At 42.2% G+C, this 17004-nt stretch overlaps 1 protein-coding gene across 1 annotated transcript; it reads left to right on the plus strand.

The window, feature by feature from the left end:
* The first annotated feature begins 5126 nt into the window (after nucleotides 1-5126).
* LOC146548206 (NLR family CARD domain-containing protein 3-like) lies at nucleotides 5127-9825 on the plus strand. The gene is made up of 3 exons (XM_085266202.1): nucleotides 5127-5403; nucleotides 7798-9568; nucleotides 9648-9825. Exons 1-3 carry the CDS (start codon nucleotides 5127-5129, stop codon nucleotides 9823-9825), a joined length of 2226 nt encoding a protein of 741 aa, XP_085122328.1.
* The last annotated feature ends 7179 nt before the right edge of the window (nucleotides 9826-17004 follow it).

The following is a 17004-nucleotide window of genomic DNA, read 5'->3' on the forward strand; positions in this document are numbered from 1 at the left end:
ATAACAACAGATAACTTCTATTTTATGCATGCTTTTAATCAACCACTCACCCAGAGGATCTCCAATCCCAGGAAATGCCTTCTCCTCCTTTAATGAGTCTGTCCTCCTTCCATGCCCTCGTAACTGGTCCATCCAGAGCCATATGATCTCAAATATACATACAACAAGCCAAACCACACCTTGGTCACACCAACTCTCTTCCGCCCCGAAGATGTCCAATGCCATCCTAGTATGGACTGTCAAATGTGGCTTTAACGCTGACTGTTCTGACAATCCATTTTATAACGTTCCTGGTCAGATTTGCCAATCTCTGCACCAGGGTTTTAAACGTTTCGCCATTTTCATTAGGTTTTATTTTTTATTTAGTTTCGACTCCAGATTTTCAATTTTTTGCCAGTTGTAATTAGTTTTTACCAATTCTTTGCTAGTTTAGTCTAGTTTTTATTTTCTGAAAATCCTTAGTTTCAGTTTAGTTTTAGTTGTGTTTTGCAAAAGTTAAGTGTAACAAACTCTCAGTTCCATCATATCAATCATGCTCTTCTGCTTATCCTTGGGTGTTGAGACTAATAACTATTAATTCTTGCCGCACCGAGTGTTCCTAATTTTGGTTGAAGTCAATTGATAACCTTTTCCATGCGATTGTTACCCACACCTTTATTTAGATGTCCCAGTCCTGTTATCTCGGGATACATCACGCTGCCTTATCTGGGGTTAGCTATTTTCTTGGGATGCGAGTTAAGTGGGTGAGCTCTTCAAAGAGGGGGAGTGTGCTCCCCCTGATGAGGTCTTCTAGGTAAGCTAGGTTAACCTTCTTGTGTGAGCTTTTCAAGTGCACTTTTAAGGTTTGTGGGATTTTTTTTTATATAAATGTCCCTCAAGACCCCCTGATGGCCCAGTAATTCATTTTTTTCGCACTGTAGTACACATTTAGTTTTTTGCTTGTAGCTCTCATACTCTACTTGCCACTCCTCTAAGTCCTGATGTTTCTTAGAGAGGACAACAGTACCTTTAAAATTATGTCACATGTGTGGGGGTGTGGCCTTGCCAATTGTTTTTCCCACCTTTTCAAAATGGCTGGCGTGCCCACAAGCACATTTTATGGAAGAGAGAAAGGTAAGCTTGATATTTACATTTAAAATGTTTTGTTAAACTCAGATTTTTATTTTATTCAAAAAATAAACATCTAGTAAATAATTTCAGGGGTCTTTAAGAATTAGGCTCATTTACTTTCACAGGGAACATGACTAATTTATTAATGTGTGCTCTACACATTGGGACTTTATATTTATATTTATTTCACTTTTTCCTAATACCCAACTTTTGACCAAGGCGGAGAGAATTCTTAACACAATTATTAAGGGAGATTCAAACATAGATTTTTCAAAATATGAGAGGGTCAGGACCCACTAGAAGCCACACAAAGATTATCGAGATGCAGTGGCAGATGTAATAGAGAAAGACACAGGGCCACCTGAAATCTGTCATCCTATCTGGTGCAAAACCAACATGTAGTAGAATCTGGAATTTTGATTTTGAGTTAAAAATAAAATATGGGTAAAATGCAGAAATCTTTTCCAGTAAAGTAAAAAATAAGAGTCGCAATTATAGTTGAATCCATAACACCTAATTGTTTCTACGAGATCACGTCGTTGCTGAGAGTTATCAGTGATCTCAATGTGTGAAAGGAACTCACAGTATCTGGAGTTTAAGCTCCTCTTAGCTGAGAAACCTGGGACAAACATGTGAACAAGACCTGAATAATACCAGTAATGAAGACTTCTCTCCAAAGATCAATAAAGGGAAGCCCCAATCTGATGAGAGTCTAGCAAAATATAGTTCACTCCACTTGCCTGAAATGGTTAGCAGTCCAAGGCATTTCAGTTGTAGAATGATTGGGTACAACAATGAAACAGATGTGAGATGAGGGAAGTGCCAAATGTTCCTTTGTGTCTCCAAATAAAATCAGTACTTCCTCAGATATCCTAAATAAATTGACTTTTGTGAAATAGAAAGTTCAGTGCCATCACTTATTCCTAAACCAATAGTTTACAGCTAGTGAAGTGTCAGTGACTTCTGGGTTGGTCCCTGATCTTCATCTTATGAGATTGTTATTTTAATAACACTTGATTCATTTAAAAGAAAAAAAAGAAAAAAGAAAAAACGAAAATATTTTCTCCCTGTTTTTTCTTATTCTCTGGGTCTCAGGAGGACATTACGTCCCTCTCCACTACAAGACTCTTGTTATGTCTACAAAACAGTCATATTAAAATCATCCTCAATTCTATTCTGGCGCTGTCTCCCGACTTTTCCTGACCTGATTCTGCGCGTGGACGGAGCAGCAACACAGACGACTCGACTAACGTACTACCTTAATTTCACTACAGCAGGGCACGCACACATCAATGCAACCAAACACATTTTGCTATAAATCTAGTTAATTTTAGTTAGTTTTGTGAACATTCAGTACAGTTTTAGTTAGTATTTCTTTTTTTTTGATTTTATTACCGTTAACGCAAATTTTTCCACTTCTACTTTTCATTATTTCATTTGTTGTCTTTAATAATAATAATCTCCTCTGCACCCTTGAATAAACACCATTAACATGATCAACCTTTTGCTGCTTGTTTTTTCACCATCTTATTGAATCAAATACTTCATGCTTATGTGGTTTACGACATTATATTTATCTAAATCTCCACTTTGTGTCTAAATGTTTGAAGAATTTTTGAGGGTCAAATTTCGAGAATTTGACCATAGTGAAAGTTATGGCGTTATCACCCCCTTTGGGGATTACCTTTTGCCAGTTTTGATGATATTCCTCCCCGTTCTTTATTTTTTTTTGCAAGTACCCCTCTTCGGTGGCGAGAAACTGTTGGTGTGATCAAGCGGGTGCTGTAAAAACAAAAGCTCAGGACAGAACAGTCACCAGTCATGTACTTCATTCAAAATTAACAAATATCCAGCTTCATATTGATCCTCTGAGTGTAATGGTACATTTTAATTTGCACTTCTAAAAACAATATTTTCTTTATTTTACTCTTGTTCTTGTGCAGCACCACCCCTCAGCACATGCCCCTGTTATTTTATCTTACTTTTAAATTGTTGACTACTTCAAGAGAGCGCCCAAAAGACGGGGACCAGTGTTTATCATTACATATCTCCATTTTGAGTGTGGCTGTCTATCATTCCTCTCTTATTCATAGACCTCGGTGGAGGGTTTTTTGTTTGTTTGTTTTTTTTTCTAAAATTAATTGACTCTCTATAGTGACCCACTATGGTTAATAATAACATGCTCAGTCATGAGTGGGATCAAACCATTTCAAACTAAAACTACATAATAATTCACAGTCTTTAATTAGGGGTATAACATGGCATAAAATAATATCATAATTTTACACTACCTTGTCAGGTTCGAGCAGATTTTAAGGTCCTGCTGCTCACCTACAAGGCTTTAAACGGATTGGCACCTTCATACCTCTCCGACCTTTTACACCTTTATGTTCCATCTCGTGCTCTCCGATCTCAGGACTCTGGTCTTCTAAAAGTTCTTAGAGCCAGAAAAAAGACAATTGGAGAGCTTTTTCTTTTCATGCCCCGTTTCTGTGGAACAACCTCCCACAAGATATTCGGCAGGCTGCTCTGTGGAGGTTTTTAAAACCAAGTTGAAGACACATTTGTTCACCCGATCCTACATGTCTTAATTCTATGGCTTTTAGTTTTTACATTTTTATTGTTTTTAACTTGTATTGTGTCTTTTACCTGTATTGCTATGTATCGCCTTTATTTTATTTATCTCTTTAGTTGTACAGCACTTTGTTTGAAAGCGCTTTATAAATAAAGTTATTATTATTATTATTATTACAAGGTCCACATTTACGGGAACATCTGCTACAGATATGGGAGAATATTTGATTTCTATTGTAGACAGAAGCCACGGGTGTGTTCAGTCAAACGTTTAGAATAAACTTTGGTCTATAAATGTGTTTCATGATTTATTTTTTAACTCCAACTGCTTATTTGTACTATGCTTTCATTTCAGAGCGCAATGAGAAATAAAAAGGATATTTTCAATAAAACTGTCACGATCCTGGGTCTGTGACTCAGTGTTTTCTGTTTTGTATTGTTAATCTTTGATTTCATGATGTATCTTTGTTTATTCTTACGTTTTGGTTCTGTGTTTTGTTGTACCTCTAAGTTCAGTCTATGTATTTCCTGCTTTGTTGTGAAGGTCCGTGTCTCATGTCAGTGTGTTTAGTTTGCGTTTCCTCTGTCTCGTCTTGTCAATCACTCCCAGATGTGTCCTCCTTCTGTGTCTCATTCCCTCGTTATCCCTCTGTGTATTTAAGCCTTGTGTTTGCCTCTGTTAGTTGCTGGTTTGTCTGTGTATCTGTCAGGGTCCTGGGTCTCCTGATCTAGTGGTTTCAGTTCTTTGTGATTTTTGTGTTATGCCAGTTTAGTTTGTGAGTTATTCTATGCTTCCTAGGTTTTGATTCCCTGCCCCCCTTGTTTCTCTGTGCGCTCTGTTCTGTGTTTAGTCTTCTCTGTCCATTTGTTCTGTCCCTGTGTTGTTGCCTTCTGTGTCTCCCTCTGTGTAACTGTCTATATAGTGATGTGTTGTGGTGCTTTGCTCCCACCCCTTGTGTTCCGTGTTTTCGTCTTCCCTTCGTGTACTTCTTCATATTCGTGTACTATTAGTTTTTAGGTTTTTGCTTAGTTTCCATGCTCACCTTCGCCATTTCTGTTTGTATCACCATGTGATGAATAAACTCACTTGCATCTGAGCTGCCTGCATAAAGGGTCCTTTGATAATTTACACACGGCTCGCAAACCGTGACAAAAACACTGGAAAAATTGGGCTGTTCTAAAACGTTTGACGGGTAGTGTATATATTTAGTTTATATATTTTCTTTATTTATAATAGTTTGTTTTATATTGTAGCAAAGTGTTACTTGGATACTTCTCTATGTGCTTCTTCATGTGCAATTTTGTTGCATTCTGAGCCTAAGAATTTTATTGGTGGTAGTGATGAACTGCTGTTAGAATCAAGTTAAATTCTGATAAATCAGACAATTACCTCTCCAGCTGTTGTTACAGTCTTTGTTTATCGGGTCCTTACAGGGTAAAAGATGACGACACCTAAAGAAATCCTTCTGGGGACTTTGAAGGATTTGGGACGTGATGACTTTGAAGAATTTAAGTGGCATCTGAAGAACAATGGGTCTGTAGAAGGTTTACCAGCAATCCCAGTGAGTGAACTGGAGAATGCAGAGAGGACGGACATAGTGGATCTGATGTTTGATACCTACTCTATCAACACTTTTGAAGTCACTAAAAATCTTTTGGGGAGGATAAACAAGAATGATCTGTTGGAGAATTTAAATAAAACCATCCCAGAACCCACAGGTAAGTCAGGGAATGACTAAACAAAAAACACATAAACAATAAAAACCTTAGTTAACATTACACAGGTGCCATTAAAATCTATATAAATAATAAATCCAAAACACTTGCCAACACTTTCAGGAGTGAGAGACTGCAGAAAGCCTACAGTTTATGTTTTATGCATCTGCACAAATAACCTCCTGTGTACACACATGAATATCTGCTCTTTGGGTTGGTTTGATTAAAATGGGACCAGCAGCAGGTTTTCTGCCCATTTTACAGATTTATATTGTCAGATTGGTTTTAGAGCTGTTTTATCAACATAAATGAGGCGACAACAACAGTTTGGGACACGTCACAAATATGATCAAAGTGATAGGGTTTCCGAAAGAGACTCAGGCGCAGGCCAGGGTATTCCTTTAAGCGAAGAACAGTGCGTTTATTTACAGTGAACACATTCACCAAGTGGCTACATACAACGTGCAGGGGAAACGGGTCCGGGTCGCCAGGGTCCGTGGGAAACAGGGATGGGAGAAGGGTGCTCCACACTTTCTGTACAAATGTTCCTCCTCAATCACTCCTCTCAGAATCGGGTTCCAAAAAAACGATACTGATAGCTCAACGATCCAGCGAAGACTAGTGCAGACTCGCCATCTAAGTAGTGCAGTTATCAGCTGGGATCAGCGGCCGGTGCGGTGATGAGCAGGTGTGCAGGCCAGCAGCGGGAGCCCGCAATGAGCGTCGCCGCGGCGAGAGAGAGTGAGAGAGAGCAAACAAACCACAAACATATTGCACAATAGAGGATCGACCAGCGGGGCACAGGGACCATGACACAAAGTGCTTTTTCTTAAATCTATTTACTAGTTGAAGGTAAAGTTAAAAAAAATGGCTGCCATTTCTTTCTGCTGTTTGGAGACCCAAACAAAAAAATGCCCACACAGTAAATGCTTTTTATTATGGTTGATAAACAGGACACTAAGGTGATTGGTCAAAGGTTGGAGGAAAGCCACAGTTCTCCTTATTTGACTGAAATCCACCATTTCAGCTTCTGCAGCTTTCTGGGAGAGAGCAGATTTCTCCTGTTTTGGCTTCCCTTCACTGGCTTCCTGTTAAGTCCAGAATTGAATTCAAAATCCTGCTCCTCACATACAAGGTCTTAAATAATCAGGCCCCATCTTATCTTAATGACCTTGTAGTACCATATCACCCTATTAGAGCACTTCGCTCTCGCTCTGCAGGCCTACTTGTTGTTCACAGAGTATTTAAAAGTAGAATGGGAGGCAGAGCCTTCAGTTTTCAGGACCCAAAAAGATAGTTGGGTTTTTTTCTGTTGTATTATTGTAAGTTCTTTACCTTACAATATAAAGCACATTGGGGTGACTGTTGTTGTTATTTGGAGGAATTTAAAAAAACAACAACTTGAAATTCTTTCATTTATTCTACATATTTATTCATCACTGGCTCCATATTGTTGTTTATGTAATATGTGAAATGTTGCTAGTATTGATTTGGTGCTGTATAAATAAACATAATTAAATCAAATGTGTCTCTATAAAACCTGCCCTCAGTTATAACCCAAGTGTCAGGGCTCAATGGCTCATGAAAAGGAATGGAGTCAAGCACAGAACCAAAAAACGGAGGCTGAGTGACTTTTAACAGAAATGTATTTTACTAGATTTCTTGACAGAGAAAGCTGAATCACGGCTAAATTCAACAGCAAGCGAGGTATTATGAGAAGTGCAGAGCTGAGGCCAGAACATAAGCTGAGGCAGGTCAAAGGAACAACAGGGGCAGAATCGGGCGAATAGAAACTATCCAGGATCACTGGAACAAAGGAGATAATAATCAGAGTGGTCCACAGTGTAGTGAATGAGTCCAAGATTTAAAAACTAAGAGGTGTTACGTGGCTGCAGGTGGAGATCAGCTGGAGGAGGAGATGAATTAAATCTGGGTACAGAGTGAGATGTGGGTGCACAGGGAGGCAGGCAGGTGAGGATGGCAGTTTGCAAGAGTGAGTTTTCCCAGCAGTGGCAGGGCAGAATCCTGAGGCGTGACTTATGGCGAGAGTTGGAAGATATATCCAGGTGCCGACTAGGGAACAGGAAAAGAGGGTTACGCGAAACAAGCTGAGGAGCACAAGACAAAATGTGAGGCAGAGAACTGACTGTGCTAAGCACACAATCTGGAGAAGGTTCATTGTGAGTGCTGCTCATAAATACTGCCGGAGTAATTGGCAACAGGTGAGGAGCACGGAGGAGTGAGGAGGGCTCCACCCAGGGGAGGAGAGCTGATGCTGTGGAAAGTTACTCAGACTCACCCGGATCATGACACCAAGAGTCCAGTGAACTGAACACATAACCACAGTAACCAGAATGCAGTTTTCTCATTTGTGTCATTTGCTGTTTATTCATGCAGAGATTCTCACTGAGTGTCAGCTCAAACTCAAGTCAAAATTGAAAAAGAAGTTCCAGTGTGTGCTCGAGGGGATTTCTACAACAGAAAACCCGACCCTCCTGAGTCAGATCTACACAGAGCTCTACATCACAGGGGGAGGGACTGCAGAGGTCAATGATGAACATGAGGTCAGACAGATTGAAACAGCATCCAGGAAATCAGACAGACCAGAAACAACCATCAGACAAGAAGACATCTTTAAACTCCCACCTGGAAGAGATAAACCAATCAGAACAGTGCTGACAATGGGAGTGGCTGGCATTGGGAAAACAGTCCTAACACAGAAGTTCACTCTGGACTGGGCTGAAGACAAAGCCAACCAGGACATCCAGTTCATGTTTCCATTCATTTTCAGAAAGCTGAATCTGCTGAAAGAGGAAAAGTTCAGCTTGGTGGAACTTGTTCATCACTTCTTTACTGAAACCAAAGAAGCAGGAATCTGCAGCTTTGAAGACTTCCAGGTTGTGTTCATCTTTGATGGTCTGGATGAGTGTCGACCTCCTCTGGACTTCCACAAAACTACAATCCTGACTGACCCTAGAAAGTCCACCTCAGTGGATGTGCTGCTGATAAACCTCATTAGGGGGGAACTGCTTCCCTCTGCTCACCTCTGGATAACCACACGACCCGCAGCAGCCAATAAGATCCTTCGTGACATTGTTGACATGGTGACAGAAGTCAGAGGGTTCACTGACCCACAGAAGGAGGAGTACTTCAGGAAGAGATTCAGAAATGAGGAGCAGGCCAGCAGCATCATCTCCCACATCAAGACATCACGAAGCCTCCACATCATGTGCCACATCCCAGTCTTCTGCTGGATCACTGCTACAGTTCTGGAGTTTGTCATGAAGAACAAAGAGAGCAAAGATCTGCCTAAGACTCTCACAGAGCTCTACCTACGCCTTGTGCTATTTCACCTACAAACGAAGGACATCAAGTATGATGGAGGAGCTGAGACAGAGTCGTGCAGGAAGATCATTGAGTCTCTGGGAAAACTGGCCTTTGATCAGCTGCAGAAAGGAAACCTGATCTTCTATAAATCAGACCTGACAGAGTGTGGCATCGATATCAGAGCAGCCTCAGTGTACTCAGGAGTGTTCACACAGATCTTTAAAGCTGATGAGTGCCACATGTTCAACAACGTTGTTTACTGTTTCGTCCATCTGAGCATTCAGGAGTTCTTTGCTGCTCTTCATGTCTATCTGACCTTCATCAACTCTGGAGTCAACCTGCTTAAGAAACAATCTCCTCGCTTTAAAATCTTCCAGAAAACACTTACTGTAAAAGACTTCTACCAGAGTGCTGTGGACAAAGCCTTAGAGAGTCCAAATGGCCACCTGGACTTGTTCCTCCGCTTCCTCCTGGGTCTTTCACTGCAGACCAATCAGGATCGCCTATGCATGCTGACACAGACAGGATGTAGCTCACAGACCAATCAGGAAACAGTTCACTACATCAAGAAGAAGCTCAGTGGGAAACTGTCTGCAGAGAAAAGCATCAACCTGTTCCACTGTCTGAATGAACTGGATGATCGTTCTCTAGTGGAGGAGATCCAACAGTCCCTGAGATCAGGACGTCTCTCCACAGATCAACTGTCTCCTGCTCAGTGGTCGGCTCTGGTCTTCATCTTACTGTCATCAGATCTGGATGAGTTCAACCTGAAGAAATACTCCCGTTCAGAGAAGGCATTTTTGAAGCTGCTGCCAGTGGTCAAAGCATCCAAGAAAGTGCTGTAAGTGAATCTATGAACAAATATGTTTAATAATGCTAGATGAATAAAAGAATATGTCTCCATTGTTATTCTTCCTCAGGCTGAGAGATTGTAAACTCTCAAAAAGAAGCTTTGAAGCTTTGTCTGAAATTCTCAGCTCCCCATCCAATCATCTGAGAGAGCTGGACCTGAGCTCGAACAAACTGCAGGATTCAGGATTGGATTTGCTGTGTGTTGGACTAAAGAGTCCTGACTGTAAACTTGAAACTCTCAGGTAAGGATACAGACTTTTTGACACTTTTTGACTCTTAAATCTGTAAGTTTATCTTGATGCGGACGTTCAAAGTCAGCACAATTTTCCTTTTAAGTTCCTGAGTTTATATTTTTGACTGTCAGGTTGTCTGGACAGATGTTTTTATTTTATTTTATTTTTTTACTTGTCCCTAAAGTCAGAACTAAACCCACATGTAGATGACTTTCAAATTCAAATTCAAATTCAAATTCAAATTCAAATTTTATTTGTCACGTACACAGTCATACACAGTACGATATGTAGTGAAATGCTTGGACAACTGCTCGTGACCTAAAGAAAACAAAAAAGGAAAAGGCTATGAATAAGATAGGAAATAAATATGAAAAATTAAAAAGGGTAAATTTAACTAGGAAGGAATAAAATATAAATTAAGGTTAAAAATGAAATAACTGTACAACACAAATTAGAATGAAGGGTAAATTTAACTGGGAAAGAATAAGATAAAATACATAAATTAAAGTTGAAAATAAAATAACTGTACAACAAAATACACAATATAGAACTATATAAGAATGTATGAAGAAATATAAATAAATATATACACAATAACAGCAGCTGTACAAGTATTAGCTTGAAATGAAGAATATAGTGTCCAGTGTTGTGCAATCCACATTATGTCTTGTGCAGTGCAAATATGCTTAAAGTGATTTAAGTGATGAAGTGAAAACAATGTCCAGAATGTCCAGTGTGTGTGTAAGAACTGTATGTGTGGGTCAGTACTGTGTGGTGGTGTGATTGAGAGACCGTATCGCCTGCGGGAAGAAGCTCCTCCTCAGTCTCTCTGTGTTGGTCTTCAGGGAGCAGAATCGCTTTCCTGACCTCAACAGAGAGAACAGTCTGTTGTTGGGATGGCTGAGGTCCTTCACCATCTTCCTGGCCTTGGTCCAGCACCGCCTGCTGTAGATTGAGTGCAGGTCAGGGAGCTCGGAGCGGATGGTGCGCTCAGCTGACCGCACAACCCTCTGTAGAGCTCGTCTGTCCTGCATGGTGCTGTTCCCGAACCAGGTTAAGATGTTTCCCGTCAGGATGCTCTCTATGGTGCACGAGTAAAAGTTCCTGAGCACCTTGGAGGGCAGTTGGAAGTCTCTCAAGCGGCGTCCGGGTACACACCGGCTCACTCCTTGGCGGCTCGCTCGGGCCACTTCGGAGGTGGGGTGCCCCCGGCCTCTCGGCCTGGGGCTCGGTCACTCAGGCACAGCTGGCTGCCGGCGGAGCTCACGGGCGCGTCACTGCAACTCCCCCTGGCTTCTGCTCCGCGGCTGCTGAATGAGCCCTCATCTGGGACTCTCCTTAGCTCTTACTGGGACAGTGGCGCGGCTGCCCCTCTGTGGGTCTTCCTTGGTCTCTTGTGTTCTGGGGGCCTCTGGATGTCTAGAGTTTTGATCTCCTCCATACCTGCTTGATACCATAGAGGACAGGGCTGTGGCTCCCCACACTCCCTAGCAGATCATTACATGGAGAAACCTTTGGAATGCAAGCATGCTGATCCACACAGGTATGCACACAGGTGTACACATGGGTATTCATAGACGCGGACTACAGCTTTCTTGGCTGCTGCCTCAAAGCACACTGTGCGCTGGCTATCTTGCGTGCTGCACAATATCGTTTATTATTTAGTAACTATCGATATCTACTGCTAGCTAGTTTATTGTGATGGTGCTTTTTTTTTCTTATTATGTTGCTCTTTGTTGTTTGCTTTCTCCTCTGTTTTTTTTTCTCCATACAGGTGACCCAGGAGTTTTGTTTTTTTTGTTTGTTTGTTTTTTTCTCTCTTCCCCCCCTTCTCACCGTCTCTTCTCCCCTTTGGTTTTCTTTTTTTCTCTCCCTCTCTTTCTTTCATTCTTTCCCCCTGTCCTATCCCACAGTCATGTCTGTCCCGTTTGTAGCAACTGAAAATAAAATAAATTCATAATTATAATAAAGGTCAATCAAATGGACCAATATGGCAAGGCCATGATGATCCACTTGGTAAAATAAATCCGCTTGGCATCTTTCTTGGCCTTAAGACAACAATTCTGATGGCTAAAGATCCAAACGGGACAAAAAAAAAAAAAAAGGAAGTCTCTCGAGCGTCTGAGGTGGTAGAGACGCTGTCGGGCCTTTTTCACCACGGTGTTGATGTGACAGGACCATGACAGGTCCTGCGTGATGTGAACTCCGAGGTATTTGAAGTTGTCCACTCTCTCCACTGGGCACTCGTTGATGACGGGGGTCTGGTAGTTCCTCTCCTGCTTAGTGCTGAAGTCCACTATCAGCTCCTTTGTCTTACTGATGTTTAGAAGGAGGTTGTTCCTCTGGCACCAGTTCTCCAGATTCCTAATCTCCTTCAGGTAGGCCGTCTCGTTGTTATCAGAGATCAGGCCCACCACGACGGTGTCGTCAGCAAACTTGATGATGGTGGTGGAGCTGGTAGTGGCCACACAGTCATATGTGTACAGAGAGTACAGCAGGGGGCTCAGAACACACCCCTGGGGGGCTCCAGTGCTGAGAGTGGTGGAGGCTGAGACATGTCGGCCCATCCTTACTGCCTGTGGTCTGCCAGTTAGGAAGTTGGAGATCCACTGACACATAGATGAGCTGAGTCCCAGATGCTCCAGCTTGGTGGTGAGTGTGGAGGGAATTATGGTGTTAAATGCAGAGCTGTAGTCTATAATAATAATAATAATAATAATGGATACTTTATTGATCCCCATGGGGAAATTACTTGTTTTTCTCTGCATTTGACCCATTCACTCAGTGAAGCAGTGGGCAGCCCACTAAGCAGGCGCCCGGGGAGCAGTGTGTAGGGACGGTACCTTGCTCAGGGGTACCTCAGGGTAGCCGTTAAGTGGATTCGAACCGCCGACCTTCCGATCATGGGGTGCCCACTTTACCTACTGAGCTATCCCTGCCCCCTATGAAGAGCATTTTAACATAATTCCCCCTTCTAGTGTCCAAGTGAGTAAGTGATGTGTGGAGGAGATGAGAGATGGCATCGTCTGTGGAACGATTTGGACGGTAAGCGAACTGTAGTGGGTCCAGTGTGTCTGGTGGTGAAGAAATGATGAAGTCTCTGACCAGGCGTTCAAAACACTTCATCACTACTGAGGTGAGGGCTACAGGGCGATAGTCATTGAGAGAAGCAGGGTGGGGTTTCTTCGGGACAGGAACAATGATGGACTCTTTGAAGCATGTGGGGATCACCGACTGAGATAAAGAGATGTTGAATATCTCAGTGAACACAGGAGCTAGCTGGTATGCGCAGTCTCTTAGGATACGACCTGGGATGCCGTCTGGTCCTGCTGCTTTCCTGGTGTTCACTCTCTTGAAGGCTCTCCTTACTTCATGCTCGGAGATGACGAGCACGTTTCCGGTGCTGGCAGTATCTTCCTGTCTACAGCCGTTAGCGCCGCTAGCACTAGCATTGTTGGAGTCCTTAGCTGCAGCCTCAAAGCGAGCATAGAAAGTTACTGGAGCAGCCTTCCTGAAGACAGCAGTGTGTTTTCATGCTTTTAAAGCCAAACTCACCTTTCAGACCTGGCTTTCATTTATTATCTATTTTTATTTGTTTATTATATATTTATTTCTACTGTTTAACTACTGCTCACATCTTTTATCCTCCTTTTTAATTGTTCATTTCTTTTTACCCAGTGTTTCTATATTGCACTTTGTATTTGTCATCTATATTTATCATGCACTACTTTGCTCAATTATTGTTTGGTTTTAATGTTATTAAATTCCGGTTCTTTTGGTATTCGTTATGGCCAAAAAGACACGGCTCAAAAGTGGTCTTTTTACTTTAAAAGATTATCTTTATTTTACATATCCGGATATGGAGACCTGAACACACAACCCCAGGTCTGAAGCACAAAACAGCAAGCCTAGTCATTTATATAGACATCACACACACTTTAAGTTTCGACCAAACACTCTGCTTAGTTTCACTTTTCGCCTGCAAAAGCATGTAATTTCCTGTCAGTCCTGTCGGCACAGAGTGTACTCAGATTTGGGCCTTTCTTATAAAGCAATATAATCAGCATATAAGTATTTAAGATTATAAATTTAAACCTCAACAATGTTCTTACCTGGGGTCCGTTCTTCGTACCTCGCTTACTACATCCAAGATCAAATCATCGCGCCAACTTTGAGCTTGCTATTCCGGTACTCCGAACACACCTGTTGTTGACGATTAGTATAGCTGGATGAAGTAATGTGAGATCACTGGGTGGCTTAACAGGGGCTACGCATCGATAGTAGAAACATTGATCGGCAACCCTTTGTTTGTTTATTGATTTCACACAGATACATACAGGTCATTTCCTAAAAAAGGGAAATGTACTATTAACATTCTATTACATGTATGTGATTATTACAGATGTAATTCATATTTCAGAGTAGCAATTGCAAATTACTTTGTGTAATCAAGATGAGAGACCACGGCTATAAAAGCGAAGGTGGATTTGGGAAGTCTGTCGCAGCCATGTCCTGTCCGTATACGCGAGCCACCCATTGCGGAAGGTGCAAGATTGATAAGGAGAGTCCTCAGAATCCGGCGTATATTGCGGGACAGACAGGATCCTTTAGCTCAGCGCGACAGTGTGCTCATAGAGAGATATCGATATTCCCGTGAGGGTATTATTTACTTAACCAACTTGTTGACGAGGGGGTGCAGGACCACCACCTGTCTTTTTTGCTCTGCCCTTTTCTTGGTTGCTGTTATGAACAAACAGATTATTCCAGGGTCTCTTTCCAAGAGACGAAAAGCAATATAAGTGATAAATATTACCATTCTGTAGAATATTCTTATATTTCACTTTTACTTGTTCCCATGTTCTAGTGGGTCCTGTTGTGGCTCTAATGTGAAAGGGGATATAATATAACAATATAATATAATGTAATATAATATAATATAATGTAATATAATATTGGATAATATAGTGTAATATAATAAATCTACCCTACCGCCTACTGGTGTTGGCCAGAGGGGCCGATGGCGCGATATGGCAGCCTGGCTTCTGTCAGTCTGCCCCAGGGCAGCTGTGGCTACAACTGATTAAACTCTGAAACTCCTGAAATCCCTCACTCAAGAGTTCTTGCTCTGCTGCCGAAAAATACCGAGCGCGCTCCTTCGACATTTCCGCCGACCAATCAGAGGGTTGCCGATCAATGTTTCTGCTATCGATGTGTAGCCCCTTTTACGACACCCAGTGATCTCACATTACTTCATCCAGCTGTACTAATCGTCAACAGCAGGTGTGTTCGGAGAACCGGATTAGCGAGCTCACGGTTAGCGCGATGATTTGGTCTTGGATGTGTCATTTGATCTTGGATGTAGTAAGCGAGGTACGAAGAACGGGCCCCAGGTCTCTGGTTTGTTTGTTTGTTTGTTTTGCTCAGTTCTGTTTTTCTGAGGTTTTTTAAGTTATTAAATTTGTAACTCTAGTGATTTGTGTGTGTGACAGAGAGGCACTGCTAGGGATTTTTTGACACAAGTTGTTCTTGTAAAATCAGTCTGTGGAGGTTCTCAGACATCCAGGTCACCGTAGTCTAAGGAGCTTGGAAAGAAAAGCGTCTTCTTTAAGTTTCCTTGAAGATGTTTCACCTCTTATGAGAGGGTCAAATGGTGGAGTAGGGCAGTCAGTGAAAGGGCAATGGTGGTGGCTCAGGGTTTGTATGTTTGGGGGGTTCAGAGGGAAAAGATGAATGCAGGTCTGGAGTTGGTGTGTGAGAGCAGGGAGTGAATTCAGCATCCTGACAACCTGGATGAAGCTGTCTCTCAGTCTCCTGGTTCTGGCCCGGAGGCTCTTCAGTCTCCTCCCTGATGGCAGCAGGTCCTGACAAGCATGTTGATAGTGTCACCACCCGATCGTTGGGGGGTGGAGTCTTCTGTGCTGGGGTGTCGTTCTGTGTCTCAAAGCAAGAGAAAATTTCACTTAGCTCTTACGGTAATATGGTGGACCCGACAGCGGTCTGAGGAGTGGGCTTGTAGTCTGTGATGGTCTGTATCCCTTGCCACAGCCTCTGAGTATCTCTGCTGTCACTGAAGCTTTGCAAAATCCTCCTGGAGCACTGCATTTCCACCTCTCTGATGCATGTGACAGGTTTGCCCTTGCTGTTGTTAGGCTCACCTCATCCCCAGCTTTCAAGGCTGCATTTCTCACCCTCAGGAGCCTGTAGACCTCACCTGTGAGCCATGGTTTCTGATTGGCCTGGACAGTGGTCTCTATGACCTCATCGATGCCTTTTGAGATGTAGCCAATGACAGTTTCTGTATATTCCTGCAGGTCTGTGGTGTTGTCATGTGTGGCGGCCTGTTTAAGGATCTCCCAGTCTGTGGTGGAAAAGCAGTATTGCAGGTCCTTCTGGCCACACACGTACCTGCTTACGAACTGGTTTAGTGACTTTGACCAGGGGCCTGTATGCTGGCATTAGCATAACAGTGATGTGATCAGAGGCACCAAAGTGGGTGGGGGGCTTTGTAATCTCCTCTCTTGGTGGTGAAAACATTATCCAAAAAGTCGTTTCCTTGTGTTGGAAATTCAATGTGTCTATGCAGTAGTAAACATAGGGGCTGTCCAAATTCATAGACTCCTCTGAATGCAGCCGACCAATGCGTCCTCTTTTTCCCCAAAATTAAAGGATGGGTCGGGTGTGTCCTTCGTGGCCCACCATATCCCAGAATTCATAGCGTGGCCCATCCAATTCCACTTTCCGGCAATGGCGGTCGCTACTAAGTTTTCAATATTACTCTTATTACTCTTTCTGGGTCACAAAATAAACTTTTAACATATTTTCAGGTGAGAATGTAGCTGTGTAAACTTTAAATATCTGCTCAGTTTATCAAGATATCGCTGTGTGCTCCGACGTTTCTGAGACGTCTGTTACCCACCAGCTCGATATTTGCCTCTTTATATTTATGGTGGGAATGCAGAACAAGGAGCAAAGATGAATGTGATGCTGAATCAGCAGAAGACTTGGACTCATTTGATTCCAGCTTTGATATCATTGATTTCAATATGTCCATTTCTGTCACACTTCACCTTTAAAAGTGAAGCCATGTGGTTCCTGGAAGGAAAAACACGACTTTTTCAAGTCTTTGTCCTGTTTTTATGAGAAATGTACGACTTTAATGTGAAACATTCAGAGTTTTTTCTCTTGTTGTGTT

The sequence above is a fragment of the Mchenga conophoros genome, linkage group LG23 (genome assembly GCF_057382185.1).
Source record: "Mchenga conophoros isolate Kocher_MC1m ecotype Shallow Benthic linkage group LG23, M_conophoros_male_GT1.1, whole genome shotgun sequence".
NCBI classification, from domain to species: Eukaryota; Metazoa; Chordata; class Actinopteri; order Cichliformes; family Cichlidae; genus Mchenga; species Mchenga conophoros.